This window comes from Capra hircus, chromosome 2 (assembly GCF_001704415.2).
Source record: "Capra hircus breed San Clemente chromosome 2, ASM170441v1, whole genome shotgun sequence".
NCBI lineage: Eukaryota > Metazoa > Chordata > Mammalia > Artiodactyla > Bovidae > Capra > Capra hircus.
Genome location: NC_030809.1, coordinates 36,334,988 through 36,356,998, shown reverse-complemented (window position 1 = coordinate 36,356,998; position 22,011 = coordinate 36,334,988). Strand labels below are relative to the sequence as shown.

Genomic DNA, 22,011 nt, shown 5'->3' with positions numbered 1-22,011 from the left:
CTATGGGGATTCTCCAGGCTGTCATCCCTCCTCCAGGGGATCTTCCCAACCCAGGGATCGAACCCAGGTATCCCGCATTGCAGGCAGTTTCTTTACCATCTGAGCCACCAGGAAAACCCAAACTTATTATGGGAAAGCTAATATGAATTTGACCTGTTAACCTAAGCCTAAAAGGAATGGCCTGGAAATCTCTGTAAACAGGAATGAAAATTTGCAAACCACTTATATTTCAATGTGGAAATATTAACTTTGTAAGACACACTATGATTTTGAGTGATAAACCTCAATTACTATCACTGAAAACCTAAGTCGTCTATCACTATGGTTTTAACACTTTCTCTGCCTCTGCATATGCCTATGCCTCTGACCTACTGCCATTGGTACCAGTGGTCCTCCTTAAGACAGCGATTTTCAAAACAAAAGAAATGTCCTCCCTTCCTTTAAAGGGCCTATCAAAGGGGCAGAGGGACATATCAAAGCTCCCGGAGTGACTCTGAGAGACCTGCTACCCCTTGGAGGGGTATGCTCCTCCATCCCTACCATTTAAAATATTTTCTATCTAAAGAAATGATAAGTAATACGTACTGAGTGATTTTGCTAAACCAAGCACTATCTTATTGACTCACTCAATCTTCCAAGCCAACTTAAGAATGATACTAATAGTCCTATTGTATAATGAAGAAAGCGAAGCTCAGATAATTTAAGGAACTTACCTACAGTCACACGTCTAAATAATAGCAGAAAATCTGATTCCAAAGACAGCACATTTAACCACCATATTATATTGCCTCTTGTTAACTGGTTGCAATGATAATAAAAAATCATCAAAAACAAATGTGTATACATGCTTCAAAATGATAGTACAGTGACTCAACCAAGTCTCAAGGAGGAAAAATATCTATATAGGAGTAAACAGACATTTGTTTATAAAACTGCAGTTTGGGCCTTAGGTTCTCCTTCCCTCCTTGTCTCTCTGTGTTTCTCTCTCATTTATTATTTTTTTTCATAATTTGGCATTGCTCTAAACACTTGTATTAATAGATCTTGACTGTGCCCAAATGCCAAAGTGCCACTGTTGTATAAATCACTTAACTACCACATTTTTCTTTTTAGAATTTGATTTCTTTACTTACTTTATTAAAACACAATTTTCTAATAAGAAATATCATGTTAGACTGTTTTAAAAACAAGGCAAAATATCACATAAATAAAAAACTACAACTAAATTAAATGACATAGATGAATCTCATTTATACAATATTTAGCAAAAGAAGTCAGATGTAAAGAGTAGTGCATGATTCAATGTATATAAAGTACAAAAACAGGCAAATTGACCTGAGTTGTTAGCTCAAGGGAAACGGGCCTCAAGAAGTGTTTCTGGTTCTCATACTATTCTGTTTCTTGATCTGGCTGATGATTACACAAATGCTTCATTTGGAAAAATTTATTGAGCTTTACATTCATGTTGTGCATATTTTTACACTACATATGTTACACTTCAATCCAAAGTTTACATTAAAAGGCAGTGCTTTATCCAAAATGGTTACTTTGCTAACCGTAATTTAGCACAATTTTCTCTTCCAAAAGATACAATTAATTTGTTTCATAAAGAAATTCCACATTTCATAAAGTATTTCCACACCACATTCTATAGTTAATATTTTCCTAAACATTACATGTTTTAAAGTCAAATTTATTGAGGTATAATTTATATACAGTAAAATTCATTCTTCTTGATGTAAAGCATAGCCATTTTTGACAAGTCCATACGTTCATGCAACCATCATCACTATTAAGATACAGAATAGTTCCATCATCTCTTTAAATTGCCTCACGACTTTTTGTAATCGATCTCACCTCCCTCTGCTCCCACCCCAGTTCCTGGCAACTCTGATCAGTTTCATTCTCCACCGTTCTGCCTTGTCCAAAACGCCATATAAATGGAATCCTATAGTAGGTACTCTTTAAAATCTAGCTTCTTTCAGTTAGCATACTGCTTTTGAGATCCATCCATGTTTTGTGTATATCAGCAGTTTGTTCCTTCTATTACTGAGTGATTTTACAAGGTATGGATAGACCACAATTAAAAGATATCTGAATAATTTCCAGGCCCTGGTGATTTTGAATAAAGCCATTACAAGCATTTGTATATAGGTTTTTGTATAAACATAAGGGAAATACTTTGTTTTTTAACTTGTATTATACTGAATATTTTCTATACAGTCTTTAGTTTATAGTAATCCTGATACCTAAGGAATATACCAACCAGTTCAAAATAAAGTCAGAAATTAAATCAAGTAAGAAACACCTCAGAAAACAGATTAACTTTTGCAAATTACCCTCTTAAAGATATTTCTTTCTGCAATCATCTACATAATTAAGAACATAAAGATTCTATTAAAGTTCTAGGCTAATATTTAAAATCATGTTTAAATTATACAAAATTAAAGAAATCAATGATAGTACTAATTTGGATTCCAAAATCTTAATGAATAAAGGAAGAAGAGGTAAGAAATATGGCTTGAAATGTAAAGAGTTATATACCTCTCTCATTACTCCCTGATGTAACATATTATACACTTTACCCAACTGGTTAGTAGTTTTTTTTTGTTTCTTTTTTTCCTATCCATGACAATTGGGAAAGGATTTGAATGACAAAATGGAAACATGGCAGATGTTACCTAGCATGTTGTGGTAAAGTGGAATGGCCCGTCCAAAGGTAGTAAATGCAGTCATGACTAGTGGGACCGCTACACCTGCAGGCAATTACAGAACAGAAAACATCATTCTCCATTCACAGTGGCATGCACACACATGCACCAGTGCTCACACACGGAGCCTTGGAGGAGGAACATGGGAAGCAAGCACACCAAGTACCTATCCATCAGGCCGATGCAGTCTTCTATACTTGAGCCTATGCACCTGTAGAAGGTCCAAATTTTAAAAATACAAGGAAAGAAAAATTAGTCATTTTCAAAAGAATCAGGAAGACCAATACCAACTGTGTCAAACCCTAATTATAGTTATTAGACAACTTTGGAACATCATGAATTTAAAGCTGGTGAGAAGATGATTACTTGATGGGTGCCCAGAAACGAACTGCAAATACCACATAAATGGAATGCAGAGAAACCAATCCATGTAAAGAGAAGTGTAATCTGTTTCTGTGGATAACTTCCAAACACATATTGTTCATTTCTAATACTTTAAATTCATTAGCATCATTCATGATTATATCTCTTGATCAAGAGCTTAATATCTCAATGGCTATAATTGGTCTCATGTATACAGTTTCTTCTGAAATGTTCTAAGGTTAAGTGAAAAACAAAATAAATAAAAAAGGAAACATGAGCTATTCAATGTAATAGAATAACCTGATGCTTTATACTCATTAAAAATTGATTTTAGCAGAAAATGAGTTAACAACCTTTAATGCTATTCTCATGGTTACTTTACATAATCACATTACTCCCTCCCTTGGTTGTGACTGTCTTTAAAACATACTTATCTATAAACATGAATTCATTTAAAAAGCAGATTAACTTGTTTCACCATACTGCAGTTTATCTTGAACTTGTTTTTAAAAGAGCAGTGCCACTACAGGCAAATAAAAACAGTTTCATAAACTGCAATAATAATTAAACAGTAAGAAATAAACACACCACAAAGAAATGAATAAATTGAGACTCAGGTAACTACAGAATCCACTGAGGTTAATATTTAAGTCAAATAATGTAAGTACACAGAATTCTGATTTTGAAATATCATAGAAATATTATTCCTTCCATCTTCCAATGCATTTGAATTGTATTTCTTTCCCTTTTCTCTCATTATAGACATACAGCTCTAGCACATTGTCAAGGTTTCTTGTACAGCTATGATTTATTGAACTAATTCTGCTAGCAATATTTTTTTTTTCCAAATCCTCACTTCTAAAACGGAAAAAGAAGCTGAAATTAAGATCATTATATAATGAATTGATAAAGTTCCCATGTAGAAAGCCAGACTATCCATTATATCTATAGAAAATTATAGAACAGTGGTAAACAAATGTAACTCTGTATGACAATAATTAAGTCGCTATTTTCCTACTTAATCATTATCAGCTATCATATTCTTATCAGGTAAAAAATTATTTTTCTTTTGAAAATTGGCTTTGAGTGGCCTAGAAAAATTTTAATGTACAGAAATACAAGAAAAATGTGTTTCAACAAAAGCAAATAAAATATACACTGAAAAAATCTTTTAAAAGACCAAATAAATTAAAATTAAAATACAGAGCACATAGCATAGCATTGGATTGGTTCCATAATCCATAATGAGAACCATTTCTAAAAATAAAAATTTAAATGCTATAAAAGATTCCAAATTATATTAGATGGCTTTCTTTTATTCTAAGGGAGTCATTTTTTCTAGTTTCCTATTATATCTCCTTCAAAATTTTTTTTAATACAATATTGCCATTTTTGTAAAATCAATCATCTACATCTTATTACCAAGTGATAATTTGAAAGCTATGGTTAGTTTGCAAACTGTGTCTTTCTAATCATCTTTGAAAGATAAAAATATGTGAAAGTAACATTTAACTTGAGGGGAAAGTATGAGAAATGAACTATTTTCATTCATTTAAACGAATGAAACAAAACAAAACCCTTTGTCACATGTCTTCTAAGTGTTCCTACTATTCTAGAAGCTGGGGGGAGAAAAAGATGAATTGGACATTTTTCCTATTCTTAATGATCTTACAGTTTAATGAAAGAGACAGATGCATAAACATATGTGTATTGTATAAAATGATAAATGTAATAAGGGACATAAAAGAGTGGCTTTGGAGATGTGGAGGAGGGACAGGCAGCTTCAGAAGATCATGGTAACCTTCATGGAGAAATTAAGAGGCTGAAGTTCAGGGTCCTGAGCCCTGAATTGGAGTGGCAATAACTTCTAAGGTGTAAGAAAGAGCAGCAGCAAATACATAGATCTGAGGAAAGGTAGGATGTGTATGCACAGATACAAATAATTCTGAACAGTTTATGGAGAACAAAATATGTCTCTCCAACAGGGAGAAGGAAAAAAAGAAGCTACATATTTAATAAAAACCAGAACTTGAATACCATCTGCTTAAAAATAAACTTAGTGGGAAACCACTGCAGGGTTTTAAGGAAGTTGTGAACTTGCTGGATATGTGTTATAACATTGATCTCTTCGCCCTGTAAAGACTAGTCAGCTAGGAGCCCTCAGATAGATTTCTTGGGCCCTGAGGCTGTTTTAGTCTAGGTAAGAGAGATGAGGATTCTTAAATGTGGAGAATGGTAACTAGGATAAGAGACAAAGGGACAGATTTAAGAAAGGTATGGGGGGTTAAAAAAAGTAGTTGATGGCTGGTTTGATGATGGAAGTACAAAGAGGCCAGGAGTTAAAGATGACTCATATTTCAAACTTGGAGAATAGTGGTACCATCAGTGGGAGAATGCCGGACAGAAAGCAACATCTTCTTTTGTGTGTGTGTTTTCATGGAGGAGGGGGTGATAATTTCAGTTCATGGTTACCTAGAGTTTAGTGTGGTTGTCCTACATCCAGGTAGAAATGTTCCTCAGAAGCTGGAGAGATGAGCAGTGGGGAGGAGTTTAGGAGGAGAAGGGGAAGCTGGAGGCACAAGTACAATGATCCAGCTTTGAAACAGCATACAGAAGAAGGTTAAAATCATGTAAATGGATGTGATGGCTGGAGAAGGATCTTTAAAGTGAGGAGAACAGAGAGTGAGACTGAAACCCAAAGAACTCCAATAATTAGTAAATGACATCAGATGAGCTCATATGCCAGAAACAGAAAAATATGATTGAGTAAAATTAATTAACTGCAGTGTCATGGTGGTCCAAGTCATGAAAACACTTCAGGAATTGGATGATCATCATTGTCAGTGCAAGACAGGTCTAGAAAGAGAACTGCTAAGAGTATGTTAGTTGACACTGGCAGGGTCACTAGAATTTAGGTGATCATGACTTGAGAAGCAAATTGGAAATATGAGAATAGAAGCAAAGGAAAAGGGAGGAGCTCTTGAGGGGGCAGGATGTGAGGTCAAGAAAGTTCATCTAGGAAATTTTGTAGGATATTTGAAATTTCAAGGTGTATATATAAGTTGAGGATAAAAGAAAAATGGAAGAGGATAAGAGTATGACTGAAGTGGCCATATTTTTAAACTCAATACAAGGCACTGTGTATTTAATACATATATTGTATGCCAACTCTATATAAGCAACAAGTTTGCATAAGCAACTCGTATTGATTCAGGAAAATAAAAAGAAAATAATGGAAACATCAAACTTTTGAAGTCAAAAATCCAAATAAGAGACTGAATAAGAATGTGGAATAATACCATTCTCTACATAATTAGTATCCTAAAGTAGACACTTTTCAGAACATTCAGAAAGTGAAACTATAATATATTATTAAAAACACTAGAATTTGAAATATTGAACTGTGTTTGACATATGCTTATACTTACTGATTTATAAACACCTTGATGTACCCATAGAAGTAACATAGTTGAGATATTTTGACAAAATCTTTTCTAAACTTTAAAATTAAAATAAAAGGATATTTTAAAATTTTATTACAAAAGTATTGACAATAATCCTACAAGCAACTCTACTTGTTTTCTCCATTAATGAAAATTCTTTCACTATATACATTTAAAATATAAAAAGAATAAGAAAAATATTAATGCATATAGAAAATTATATATGAAACCATGAATCTAATATTACTAAAAACCTTGAATGAAATTTTTAAAAGATGCCCTATAAAAATAAATATCCTAGTTCATGTCTCAAAATAAAATTAAATTGACATTTGTCATGAAGGTAAGTGATAGTAAAGAAACCATCATCTTTACCCTATAACCACTCACCTGAATACTAAATTTAGGTTACAAGTCCTCTTTTAAAATTTTTATCTTGCTAATTTTACATATGAATATCATTTCTATGTTTTAAATTCCTATTAGTCGCTTCAAAATATAGAGAGGGATCACTAATGGAGGAGAGATACAAATTGTAAGAATAAAAATTCACTGGACTGTGACTTCCTAGTGGTCAGGAGCTGTGTCTTATTTATTTCTGAACTTAACTATAACTGGATCTGATACACAGTAGGTTTTCAGTATAGCAAAGTTGAAGAATGAATGAAATGGGAAAAGTTACTAAAATAAAAGTCCTCTAGTCAAGGCAAGAAGAGACAATGTTATTACCTTTTTCTCCAGGAATATTAGTGAGACTAACTAAATGGATCACAAATTTTTTAAATATCTAAAGAACTTATTAGAGCCAACACATTTAATGTATTATACCTTTAGAGAACTAAAAGTGCTTTTAAAGTATTACATAGATAATTTTATTTTCAGGCAATCATTAAACAATATTCAGAATAAGAACTTTCCTTCTGAAAAGTGTGATTTGAAAGACTATTTCCATTAACTTGGTTCCTGCATTTTCTAGCTGACATAATTTTGGCATATATTAATAAAAGAAAAGCTCTTTGCCAAAGTAGAGTTGTCCTGGTTAAGTTCACACTTACTGATGGCTTAGTTATTAGGTGTGTTTAGAATAAAAATAGTCACTCAACCCATCATCCCTACTGTCCCTGTGATCTAGCTAAGAGAAGCTTCTATCTCTACAGGATCAATTTGAAAAAATGGGACTGAGTGCACAGTGCACCTTATTGCTTCTTTAAAAGGATCTCAAAGTACAGAGCACCGCAGTAGTGAACAGAGGAAGATTTGGGCACTTAAAAATTCCAAATTCCTAGACCATTCTGGGGCTGAGACTATAGAACTTTCATGCAAATGAATGAACCCAGACAATTCAGAAGGTATTAGATAAAGAATGGCAGGAAGCTAAATGTAAACAAAGACAAGAATCTGTCAGGACTAAGTCAGTGATAGAATTCATTTCCTTTAGAAGATATCAGGGAATACACTATTCAAATTCCATCTCCCCATCATTCTGCAGGAGTGAATTTAAAGCCATCTTTTTTACTAGAGTTTTCAGATGATCTGGTCAGATTTCTTTCCTATTCCACCTTCATCCTCCCTTTTGGTTGACATCCAATGTTTGTAACAGTGGTAAACTGATCTCTTCCTTGTCCCTCCTACTTTCCCACCACTATATATCTTTTCCTTTATTGTGTAATCATGATTTAAAAGGACTAGGAGAAAGACATACCAGCCAGACATCCAGACTCTGTATGGCTCTGAGATCTCACTTTCATTTCCCTAATGGCTTTGTTGTAATTAGATTTGCAAAAACAGCAAAAGGTCTCATTTTGAATGGCAACAGCTGTTGACATCAACATTATATTGAATAATTTACTGGTTTAATTTTAGCTGCAAAACAATAAAACCCTCTAGTGGATGATTACTTTAGCAGGCAAAGTTTTCCCTCTCTGTTGCTGATTCTCCTGCTTCAACAGTACCAGTTTCTTCATGAAATACCCTTAACCTGAGAGTGCCAAAAACTCTCCAGGGGAGCAGCTTATTTTTCTAGTTTCCTTGAAGCAAAGTGTCTATGTGACTATTTCAGTATCCTCAAACTATGTGTTTATGTGTAAATCAGTGAGGTGGCATTAGCTCTTCCAAGCTGAATTTGAATTTGAATGGCAGAATATTACTTTACCTTTTGAGAATCTGCCACTTCACAGAGTGACTTAAGCTGATTTCTTGACCTGCAGGGAATTGCAGCAGCATCTGCAAATTGATGTCTTCTTGGCAGAAAATGATGTGGTTTGCTTTACTTCTTCAATATTCCCTATCAGCCAGCCCTTAATCTGGCAGAAAATCTCTTTACGGAATCTCATACTTTCCTGCCGAATCTAAAGCACCCAAGATGATTCTCCACAAGTGTGCATGTGCTTGTACGTGTATGTGCACATGTGTGTGGGCACTCACAATGGTGAAGAGGAGTTTTGGATAGAAGGAAGATAGCGCATGTGAACCTGCTCTCAATTCTAAATTTATTCACCTTCTAGAGGAAAAAAAGAAAAAGAAAAGTCCTTATTAAAATAGGTTTGCTGTCTTTTAAAGAAATAGTTGTTGAGATTCATTGGATGCAGTGACACTATTTCTTTTATAGTTCAGTGCTTTTCTTCTTTATGTAATGTCTTTGTTATTCAACTGTTATCAATATCAAAGGTATTCTAATTATTATTCATTTTACAATGCATCCTTTTGAAAAGTTAAAAAAAATGTGTACCCATCTTTGAATTGTCCTACATCGGTTACATTAGGTAATATGCTAACCTATGATAGAATTACTTTCACAAAATGTACTTCCATTTTTATTAATATACATATCACTAAATTCCTTTTTTTTATCATCACTGCTTTTGCTTATATTTTGTTGAAGGAGTAATACAAGGCAGCATTTATCAAAGAGAGATCCTCACATAAGTTGATTGTAACAACAAAGAAACATAAAGTCTCTGTTAAAGACTTTTATCAAGTGGAATCTCAAAAGTATAACTGCTTGTTTTTTCAGATACCTTTAATTTCCAGCAAAATTTGGAAGAATTTCTATACCGCACACAATGTATATGTGATACCAACTTCATGAAGGTGTTGATAGAAGTCATTAGAAAATGTTAAACAGAAACATTTTAGTGGGTATAGATTCAATTCCATTAAGCATTCTTGCAGAAATGATTTCTCTTAAAATGAACATATATAAAGATGAATAGAGTTTTCCATGAGAGTATCATATATTTACTAGATTGCCTCAGGGATAAACATGTATGTGTGTACCTTTTGATTAGCAACATGCACTTGATTGAGTTTTTGGCCAGTAAAGTTGCTTACCCTTGGGTGCAGTTTGGATGGCACGGGTGGCACTCTCGGTCTTGATCAGCATACTTGAAAATGAAACTGTTTGCCCCTTGTAAGCCATCTGGACATTTTTCCACACAGTTTGGGCCATCCTTGAAATGGGAGCACTTTGTACAGTTGTCAGGTCCCTAAAAAGTGTGAGAAAAAACAATGAAGAAAGAAAAATGGGTGCCTTTTCCTCTGGAATGTATTCATCTAGTTTAGCTACTGAGACCTCAGTGGATGGCCAAATGTCCCCAAGAGCATTTTCAGAAGTACAAAAGGGGATGCTGCTAGTATAGATTTTCAATCAGCAAAACTGTCCAGTGATTTTTCTAGAAGGACATCAATATTTTCTTTCTGTCATTTATTCCCAGTGAGATTATACTGCAACAGTATTTGGTAACAACACATTTTTCCTAGAAATATTTAATCATAGTCACTAGGAATATGTCAATATGATCGTGAGTTAATGAAGATGAGGAAATGATAGGCATTAGGCTTAACACTGAATTTCATATACAAGTGAGATGTAAACTTTCCTTTGGTAGTACCATGAGTATCTGAACGATGAATTTAAATTTTTTTGTGATTGAATTATCAGGAATTAGGCACTTTAGGTAAATCAAATTTAATTTCTAAATTACTGTCCATCTCAAATCAACCTATAATGCTAAAATCATATCATCTCTATGAATAGAGATTTTAGAAAATCACAGTATAATACTGAGGGTAATAAAAGCACAATCTAAAGAGCAAATGTCAAAAACTCCATAATAATAAACTGGATACAAAAGAATATTATATGGAGAAACTAAAAAGAGATGATATAACTATGACCATAATCTATATTATACTGTCACTTTATATATTTATGTTTACAATTTATAATATCTAATACATACAATTATAATAAGCAATAACAGGAAAATATATTTAAATGTTATAATAAAAGTAAAAATATTAAATTCCTATTAAACACCTAAAATTTTTTCCAAAGGAACTGATTTGGATTTGATGCTGGGGATAGTAAGCATGCAAGATATGATAAGTAGTGCTTTCTCAAATCAAATTGAGAACATCGTGGTGAAAAATGCTATTGTCTTAAAATATGTTCATATATTTACACATTTGACTGTTTTGAATAATTGCATAATAAGTAAAAATGATATTATCTATTCAAAATGTGTTTTAGTCTCCTTTTTAATACCGTATTTTCTCAGGATTCCTCTTCTTTTTGTTCCTTGGAACTTCTTATCTCAACTCCTGTCCTCACAAGTTTGTTTATAACCATAGGGCTCAACATTTATGACAGGTCACATAGAACATAATTTAGATAAATAAGATATACTTAGTATAGAGAAGGCTGTTTAATATTATTAGGTTTACAGTTATAAAGATGTGAATGTGACAGACAAGACCAAGGAGACATAATACAGGTCTATTTATTAGGCAGGGAGTTGGGGATCAGTCTATGCATGGGAGTGTATTACATCTAGCCAGACATTACAAGCGGTGATATAAGGCATCAGGAAATCAAGAAACATAATACTTTAATCCTGTTCTTGAAGTCTGTGAGTCTGTTTCTGTTTTGTAAATTCATTTATATCATTTCTTTTTAGACTCAACATGTACGTGATGTCATACAATATTTCTCCTTCTCTGTCTGACTTACATCACTCAGTATGATACTCTAGGTCCATCTGTGTTGCTGCAAATGGCATTCTTTGATTCTTTTTTATGGCTGAGTAATAGGACAAAAATGGTATGGACCGAACAGAAGCAGAAGATATTAAGAAGAGGTGGCAAGAATACACAGAAGAACTGTACAAAAAAGATCTTCATGACCCAGATAATCATGATGATGTGATCACTAATCTAGCCAGACGTCCTGGAATGTGAAGTCAAGTGGGCCTTAGAAAGCATCACTACGAACAAAGCTAGTGGAGGTGATGGAATTCCAGTTGAGCTGTTTCAAATCCTGAAAGATGATGCTGTGAAAGTGCTGCACTTAATATGCCAGCAAATTTGGAAAACTCAGCAGTGGCCACAGGACTGGAAAAGGTCAGTTTTCATTCCAATCCCAAAGAAAGGCAATGCCAAAGAATGTTCAAACTACCGCACAATTGCACTCATCTCACATGCTCGTAAAGTAATGCTCAAAATTCTCCAAGCCAGGCTTCAGCAATACATGAACCGTGAACTCCCTGATGTTCAAGCTGGTTTTAGAAAAGGCAGAGGAACCAGAGATCAAATTGCCAACATCCGCTGGATCATGGAAAAAGCAAGAGAGTTTCAGAAAAACATCTATTTCTGCTTTATTGACTATGTCAAAGCCTTTGACTGTGTGGATCACAATAAACTGTGGAAAATTCTGAAAGAGATGAGAATACCAGACTACCTAACCTGCCTCTTGAGAAAACTGTACGCAGGTCAGGAAGCAACAGTTAGAACTGGACATGGAACAACAGACTGGTTCCAAATAGAAAAAGGAATACATCAAGGCTGTATATTATTTAACTTATATGCAGAGTACATCATGAGAAACACTGGACTGGAAGAAACACAAGCTGGAATCAAGATTGCTGGGAGAAATATCAATAACCTCAGATATGCAGATGACACCACCCTTATGGCAGAAAGTGAAGAGGAGCTAAAAAGCCTCTTGATGCAAGTGAAAGAGGAGAGTGAAAATGTTGGCTTAAAGCTCAACATTCAGAAAACGAAAATCATGTCATCTGGTTCCATCACTTCATGGCAAATAGATGGGGAAACAGTGGAAACAGTCTCAGACTTTATTTTTGGGGGCTCAAAAATCACTGCAGATGGAGACTGCAGCCATGAAATTAAAAGACGCTTACTCCTTGGAAGGAAAGTTATGACCAACCTAGATAGCATATTCAAAAGCAGAGACATTACTTTGCCGACTAAGGTCCATCTAGTCAAGCCTATGGTTTTTCCTGTGGTCATGTATGGATGTGAGAGTTGGACTGTGAAGAAGGCTGAGCGCCAAAGAATTGATGCTTTTGAACTGTGGTGCTGGAGAAGACTCTTGAGAATCCCTTGGACTGCAAGGAGATCCAACCAATCCATTATGAAGGAGATCAGCCCTGGGATTTCTTTGGAAGGAATGATGCTAAAGCTGAAACTCCAGTACTTTGGCCACCTCATGCGAAGAGTTGACTCATTGGAAAAGACTCTGATGCTGGGAGGAATTGGGGGCAGGAGGAGAAGGGGACGACCGAGGATGAGATGGCTGAATGGCATCACTGACTCGATGGACGTGAATCTGAGTGAACTCCAGGAGATGGTGATGAACAGGGAGGCCTGGCGTGCTGCGATTCATGGGGTCGCAAAGAGTCGGACACAACTGAGCGACTGAACTGAACTGAATATGTTTCCTAGGTGAAGGGCGGGAGGAAGGGATAGTTAGGGAGTTTGGGATGGACATGTATGCACTGCTTTATGTTAAATGGATAACTAACAAGGACCTACCGTATAGCACATGGAACTCTGTTCAATGTTATGTGGCAGCCTGGATAGGAGAGGTGTTGGGGGAGAATGGATACATGTACATGTTTGACTGAATCCCTTTGCTGCCATCTGAAACTGTCACAACATCATTTATTAATTGGCTATATACCAATACAAAATAAAATGTTTAAAACATATACAAAAATAAAATTAAAAAATATATAATATTTTAAAATTTAAAGATAAAGGCAGCTTATGAAGAATAGCAGTGCAAAGAAAAAAAGGATAATCTGAAAGAAATTTATGGAAATCTTAGACTGGTGAGATTCAATCAATTACCTTTTTGACTGTTTTGAAGTGAGAATCTATCAATCTGTCTAACTAAGATCTAACTAGATAAGCAGATATAGATATATTTATGTCTCATTTTTCTTAATTTCCTATATTTATTTTATATGTATATAAACATGTACACATGTATATACATATATTCAATATTTATATACATATATATTTTTTCCTATGAAATAGAATTGCTGTTCAACCTGAAGAGTTTGCTACTGGCAACTTATTTCCTACCAAAAAAGAATACTTAACATGCTTCCAATTTTAACACCTGCTCATGGGTACTTAGGCACGTAATGCTGCCTATTATACAAAATCATTTACTATGCAAGTAAGCTCAGTGGCATACTTTGTACAAGACAAGAGACAAGCTGATGTCATCTTCAGAACACAAGAATAAAATTTACTAGGAGTAAATTAGGCAGTCACAGAATTAGGAATTATTTTTCTATAAAATTCTTCTAATGTAAAAAAATGTCTAGGTAAAATCAACAGATGTAAAAGTTTTACAAAGTTAAAATTAAATTCACATTTAATCTTTAGGCATACTTTAATAGGATATATTTTTTAACTTCCTTATATTTAGAGCATCTCTTAACTATTTGACTATATTACCATGATATGAAATCAAATGTCCAGAGCTGCCACAACAAAAAGATAGTCTGACATATCTCAAGAGGAATGAAATGTACTGATTCTTCATCTCATTTCCTTAATAAAAAGATTTAAAGAAATACATGTGTGTCTAATGCAAACTCTTCTATCATTATTTTCCCAAAACTTTTAAGATTCTAGGCCCAGGGAATGAACTAATAAATGCAATAATAGCAAACAAAGGTGAAGGCAATATTCTTCCTTATCTCTGATTTTAAGCTATCCTTGAACTCAGTAATCTAGACAGAAAACTAAAGAATAGGCTAAATCCCGACAGAAACATTTCATTTATTTCTCAGTGACAATTGACATTTTTCTTTGGTAGTTACTGTAAAAGACAAAGCCATGATTCACCAGTATCTAATTCTCTGAACTTTCAGCTTCATAGAATATAGAAATTCCCTCCCACTAGATGGGAGGTATGTCTTACTATGGATAAAGAAATTAAGCAGAAGCAATTTGAGAAACTGCTGATGCTAAACTCTCCGGCCTCTCTTTCCCTGCTGCCACGATGTGGGGATCTTATGTACATGTGAAGAGTGAAAGTGTTAGTCATTCATTCAGTGTGTCTGACTCTGATACCCCAGGACTGTAGCCCACCAAGCTCCTCTGCCCATGGAATTCTCCAGGCAAGCATACTGCAGTGAGTCCATTCAGTTCAGTTGCTCAGTCATGTTTGACTCTTTGCGGCTCCATGGACAGCAGCACAACAGGCCTCCCTGTCCATCACCAGCTCCTGAAGCCTACTCAAACTCATGTCCATCGTGTCGGTGATGCCATCCAACCATCTCATTCTCTGTCATCCCCTTCTCTTCCTGCCCTCAATCTTTCCCAGCATCAGAGTCTTTTCAGATGAGTCGCTTCTTCGCATCAGGTGGCCAAAGTATTGGAATTTCAGCTTCAGCATCAGTCCTTCCAATGAACACCCAGGACTGATCTTTAGGATTGACTGGATGGATCTCCTTGCAGTCCAATGAACTCTCTAGAGTCTTCTTCAACACCACAGTTCAGGAGCATCGATTCTTCAGCACTCAGCATGTTTTATAGTCCAATTCTCACATTCATACATGACTACTGGAAAAACCATAGCTTTGATTAGATGGACCTTTGCTGGTAAAGTAATGTCTCTATTTTTTAATGTGCTGTCTAGGTTGGTCATAGCTTTTCTTCCAAGGAGCAAGCATCTTTTACTGTCCTGGCTGCAGTCACCATGTGCAGTGATTTTGGACCCCCCCAAAATAAAGTCTGTCACTGTTTCCATTGTTTTCCCACCTATTTGCCATAAAATGATGGGACTGGATGCCATGATCTTAGTTTTCTGCATGCTGAGTTTTAAGCCAACTTCTTCACTCTCCTCTTTCATCAAGAGGCTCTCCAGTTCTTCTTTGCTTTCTGCCATGAGTGGTGTCATACTGTAGTGAGTAGCCATTTCCTTCTCCAGGGAATGTTCCTGACCCTGAGGGAACATTCCTGAGGGACTGAACTCAAGTCTCCTGCATTGCAGACAGATTACAGTCTGAGCCACCAGAGGTGCCATAAATTCAAAACTTCTTGGAATGCCAGACCATCACAGAGTGGGGACGAGGGGGAGGGTCCGAGAAAGCTTCCCAGACTTTCAGGGCACTTTCCATGAAATATATTTAAATATTTTTCTGTAGTCTACTGCAATATGGTGGTTACTTATTAGGGCAACATAAGCTTTATTAACCTGACTTAACAGCTACTTTAGTTTTTGTCGGGTCCCATCTCCTAGGCTTTCTCCTCTCTTGCTGCCTCTCTGGCTGTATTTTGGTCTCCTTTGACTTTATCTGATGTCCTTTTTCTTCTTGCATTCCCTGTCTTATCTTTCTTGATAGGACTATATAGGAATAGTGAAAGTGTGTCAGAAAAGATCAAATTGTTTTAAAAAAGAGGAAGAAATAGAATAAAGAATAAAATAAATAAAACCAAGGGCAGACAGACAAGGATACAAAACCAGAGGCTTGCTTTATTTCAGATCTATCCCTCTCAAGATTACCCTGAACATGTCACATTTAAATAAGATAATATCATCCATTTTACATCCATTGGTGATGTATATTCCCAGGTAGCATTATTCTTATTACATTATAGACATTGCCGTCTAGAGAAAAAAAAAAAAGTGAAATGAAAAGAGTGTGGAATTTGGTGTCAAAATTTCTATAGTTGAATTCCAGCTCCACATCTTACTAACTTGCTGAGTTTTGCAATAACTTTCTAGTCATTACAATGGGTTCAATTTCTTTGCATTTTAAATGGAGCACATGATAGTATGTTTCAGGTGTAATAGTGTTTGACAAATATACATATTTATCTATTATTATCATTAGGGAAACACTGACAGATCAAGAAAATGAGGTTTCAACAGAATACATCACAAGGCCAGGTGCGGGAATTCCAATTAGCTTTATGACTTCTTCTGTGTCATCATAATGTCAGTCTCATGAAGAAGTTTCCTGAACCTCTTGGATATCCTAAGTGATATATACCAGTTACATGACACATAACCCACCACTGTCTCTAGTTTTGATAAACAACATGTAGACCCAGAAACAGGCATACACCTTACATAATGTTGCTTAAGCTCAATTCTGGCAGTTTTTTCAGATAGAATAACGGAAAAAACACTATGCTCTTGTTTAGCATTTCAAGGCTTACTGATCAAGTGATCAAGCCAGTGTTCTTGATTTCATGCTCTGATCTTTCATAGCTGAGTGATTCAACTTTACTGAGCTTTTTGTACTTTTGACTTTTGGCCTTCTCTAATCTCTAGAAGTATTCATTCACAATTTTAGCAATGAATAGTGATTTTAAGCATTTGACTCACCAATGCCATCCTTACAGAATCAAAATATGTTCATTAAAAATCTGTTTTTTCATTCTTTCTTGATTATCAAAAATTTTGAAAATTGCAAGAATATTCACTTTCAAGGCTTTTTAATGTGTATTTTTAAGAACTATCTCAATTCCTTTGAGGAACAGACTGTAAAAACAAAGACATCAATAAGCTAGTTACTTCCTAGCATACTTGTATACCACAGGAGGCAGCATAAGGAGTGGAACAGGAACAGGACTGATTTTGCAGTTTGCCTTGTTCAGAGAAGATGGCCAAATTCTTGGTTATTGTTACTGTATGGTTTCAAACTCTCTTTCTCTGAAAGATCCTTTTTTTTTTTTTTTTTCATTCTCAGACATATGGTTCCTAGATATGATAGTTTTTAGACAAATTTTACAGAGACAGGTCAACTTACTTTAACAACCCAGAATGGAATTTTACTTTCCTGTTTCTGAACATTCTTTACAGAATCCACATTTCTCACACTGCAGATTAATTGTATTTTCCATTACTAACCACCCTTAGCAGAAAAAGAAAATAGCCACACATGCCCTTAGCATACTTACTTGGAGATCATTACATACTAAATTGTCTTTTAGACTTTGGTTCTTTGGGCCAAATCCCATCACTTCTTTTTCTCAGAGGTTTGTTTTTCCAAACTTAATCATCCTCGTGGTAGTCCTTTGAACTGTCCGAGTATCCCACATCCTTCTTTAGATAAAGTTCTACAACAGCCCCCTGGGGCCTAATGGAAGTTTGGAGGGCTCAATGATAATTTTTTTTCTAAGCTAATTAAGTGCTGAATAAGCACTCTGGTAGAAAAAAATTAATGCTATTTAAATTTCAAATGAATTCTTACGGAGCAGCATGGACCTCTTGGCAACACTCCAATGTTGGTCCTCAAATTTTCTATTGATAGATGATTCAACAGGCAAATAAACTGAAAATTTGTCTAAAGAAGGATGAATATGACACTTTGGAATGACAAACTCATAGTGACCTCATTATTAAGAAGAAGTCTCATTTTAAGAATGATGGGAACCAAAGGAAGGTCTAAAAAATAATTATCACTTTTCTCCATAAAACTAACTTCAAACTACACAAATGTCAGCATGTTCATGAGGACTTTCCTAATGCTATAGCCCCTCCTTTGATCAACATGGTTCAATTTTTCTCTCTGCCACAGTATTTTATTACATAGTTTTAGATTTTAATTTACGAAAGCTTGCCTTCCCCCTTTTCTCAATTTTTCCTCCTAATGCTATCAAAGTTAACGGACTAAACATAGATATGAATATGTTACAGTTTACCTCAAATAAAACATGAACTTTCATATTTATAAATCTTTACATGATTCCTCAGTCTAGATCCTTCTTAAAAGCATAGCTCAAACACACCTTTTCTTTGGCTGTCTTTGGTGCCCCAGTTTTCAACTCAAAGGTTCAGTTTCTCCCTCATATGTGTTCCTATAACAGTTTATACATATTTATGTTTTATCAATTATTTTGCTTCCACTTAGTCATGTGTGTATCTCTCTTTTCACCACAATGCAATCTTTAAGGACAACACCATATATATATTTTTTAAATAATTATGTTGGAAATAAATATTTAAGAAACTGAAGTTTTAAGTCTTTTAAGCTGTAAACCTCCTGAGGGGAAATTATTGAATGTGATTCCCCGTAGCATTCTAAAAATACCTATTTAATGGGTGGATAAACGCCACAGCAATGACTCAACAGATATTCATACATGAAATCAAATAAGCCAACACAACCGCAGATGTCTTCAGGCTTACCGGTCCATGGCACGTGAGGATGCCATCTTCCATCTTCTCACACTGGGGGTCACACTCGACACAGATGGAGCCATTCTCAAACTCCCGAAATTCACTGTGAAAACACCAGCAGCATGAGGCAGTGTAAGCAAACAAGCTGTCAACTTAACAAATGAAGTAACATCTGCTAAAAGTCCTATTGGCAGAGTAAATTCTAGAGTTTGTTTCTCTATTTGCCAGGAGCATCAGAATCATTTCCCTGTACATTAACGAGTAAGTTCTCCATTAGGAGAAAAGATAAACTGCAGCCAGATGGCTCCTCTTGCCCTCCATTGGGTTCAACGACAGACTCATTCAGGAAACTTCTCTCTTGTGAGAGATACTCCAGCAATCTCAAAAAAAAAAAGAAAGAAAGAAAAAAGGAAAAGAAAAAAGAAAGTATTACTCTTTTGATGACACAGCAGAACCATTTCTGCTATTTTAAGTAAGGCTGTGCCTATTTGTCTCTATATAAAATTTTACTCTTGGCTGAAGCCTTATTTTTTAAACTTTGAAAGAACTATTGTATTTTTCTTGTTGCTAAGTTACATGAATGTTCCCTATCCTTGTCCTTCAAATCCCAAGACTCTTCAATTTATTTTTAGTGAAACTTCAAAAAATGCTTTGATTTCTTTTCTTCTTTCAAAATATCTGCCTTGGAGAATTACAGAAAATATCTTTTCATGGTAGATTTTATTTTCTTAGATTATTGATCTAATATCACAACATTCTTTTCAGTTTAGACTCTTTTTGAAGTAATTCTATATGATATAAAATTAATAAAAAATAGTTTAAGGATAACATCCTGGAACTTTTTAATTAAAATCTAGGATGATGGTCATCCCTTCCCCAAACCTTACATTTTGTGGCTATTAGAATATTAAATGTCACCAATATATAAGTTTTCTAATCAATATCTACTCTAGAATTTTCATTTCAGTGATTGCATATCCATTATGTATGACTTCCCAGGTGGTGCTTATGGTAAAGAACCCTTCTGCCAATGCAGAAGACAGGAGATGCAGGTTTAATGCCTTCGCCAGAAAGATTCCTGAAGAAGGAAATGACAACCCACTCTAGTATTCTTGCCTGGAGAATTCTATGAACAGAGGAGCCCGGTGGGCTACAGTCCATTGGGTCGTACAAGTTGGACATGACTTAAGCGACTTAGCACAGCTCACAACACTGTATAATATGCAAACAACCACGTTGTTTCCACTAATGTGTGAGAGGATGAGGCTATAAACAATTTAGAATGTCAGCTATGAATCATTAACAAAATTTGACTAAATATTTACAGTTACTTTATTATTTTGTGCCTTTGTATCATGAGTGACCATTCCAAACTGATAGCACTGAAAATATGGCAATTGGGCATTAATCAGGTAATAAATTCAAATTTATTTTTAGTTTCCATTCTTTTTTTCATAGCAAAATATCTCATTTGGTGATAATAAAGCCTTAACAAATGATTGAAATCCACAGGATGGGCTATATTTTCTGTTGATTATATTAAGATTACATCTACTTCAAGGTAAAATAATGGTTTGGTTTTCAAAATAAATAGCATGAGTTACGTGTGGATGTACATATTTACTTACACGGATTTTGCACTCAAATTGAGGTGTTAGTTTGTTATGGATTAAGTTTTTACAAAATTTCTAGAGTTTAAACTGTCAAATACATAATCTTTTTATTTTGCATGTTTTATCAACATGAGTGATATAAAATATTAAACAGAGGAAAACTCCAGAATATAAGGGTTAAAATGATGTGGTGCTGGTGGAGGTGGGGAATGGAATTCAATTGTAAAGAGAATCGAAAATATCATGTGTAAATGAGATTATATGATTGTTACAACAAAGTCTGCAATCATCAGCAAAGCACCATTTCTGAAAACAGCTTCTTGGGTGATGAAAGAATTAGGATACTAAATGAAGACAGCCATTTTTATGTTTTTAAGACAGAGGCCATCCTCGTCTTTTCTCTGGAGCTCCCTTATCCATATACAGAGTTGAGGAATAAAATGAAGAATAAAAAGAGTCCTAGAGATAATCTAGAGGCTTTTTCTTTTATAGACTAGACTTCTACCTGTAGAACCTCTGGCTCTCTTTCTTTCTGTTTTCAAAACAGATTCTCCTTGCAATTTCTTTATTGTCACTGTCTCCATCATTGCATTTTTTCTTTGCTGTCTCCCAGGGATTCTGCTATAACTTTGCCAGAGATCCTCTTTCACATGAGTCTGATCTAACAAGTCACATTCCATGAAGCATGGGCATTGGTTACTGAACTTTGTGTTTTTGCCTCTATACCTTTCTCACAGTTTTGTGTGTGTGCTACTTTAACCAATCCTGTGATCAAGAGCAAAAGCTTTGGAACTGGTTGGTGTTCTCAGCACCAAGATTAATATTTCTGTCTTAAATCTCCTAACTTCTTTAGACTTTATTTCCTAAATATCCTGTTTACTCTTAAAAAGGAAAAAGTGTTTCAATGAGAAATGTAAAAGATGGCTACAAAGAGCTAAGACTGATACCCTTTCTGTTGTTTCTCGTTGTCCTTCACGTTTCAGAAGCATTTAGCCATGTTGCCAGTTAACAAAACACATTTAAGATTGCATGGCAATTAGTTTTCTTGCTCATTTTGAATACTTGTGTATTGTAGTTTGTTGTTCTTGTTATTTAGTCATTAAGTCGTGTCTGACTCCTGTCATGTCTGACTCCTTGAGACTCCAAAGCCCACCAGGCTCCTCTGTCCATGGATTTCCTAGGCAACAATACTGGAATGGATTGCCATTTCCTTCTCCAGAGGATCTTCCCCTCCCAGGGGTTGAACCCAAATCTCCTGCACTGGCAGATGGATGCTTTACCACTGAGTCACCAGGGAAGTCCATATTGGAGTTACAAATTGCCAAAATATAATGACTTGTATGATATGGATTTGAGTGCTAACAGCCAGGATTACCTGACTTAGTGTTTCCCCCTAAAAAAAAAAATCCTCCTTTTAGAATTTCTTCTTT

At 35.0% G+C, this 22,011-nt stretch overlaps 1 protein-coding gene across 4 annotated transcripts in view; it reads right to left on the bottom strand.

Moving 5' to 3' along the window:
• ERBB4 (erb-b2 receptor tyrosine kinase 4) overlaps positions 1–22,011 on the bottom strand; it is a 1,297,156-nt gene that overhangs the window by 285,352 nt on the left and 989,793 nt on the right. For 2 of the 4 annotated variants that reach the window (XM_005676493.3, XM_005676495.3), the window contains exons 14-16: positions 18,978–19,071; positions 9,848–10,002; positions 2,878–2,922 (exon numbers count right to left, since the gene is read on the bottom strand). In XM_005676493.3, the coding sequence (XP_005676550.2) occupies positions 2,878–2,922; positions 9,848–10,002; positions 18,978–19,071 (294 nt within the window). Of the gene's footprint in view, positions 1–2,681; positions 2,757–2,877; positions 2,923–9,847; positions 10,003–18,977; positions 19,072–22,011 lie in introns of all 4 variants that reach the window. The other 2 variants (XM_005676492.3, XM_005676494.3) reach the window with 1 other exon arrangement.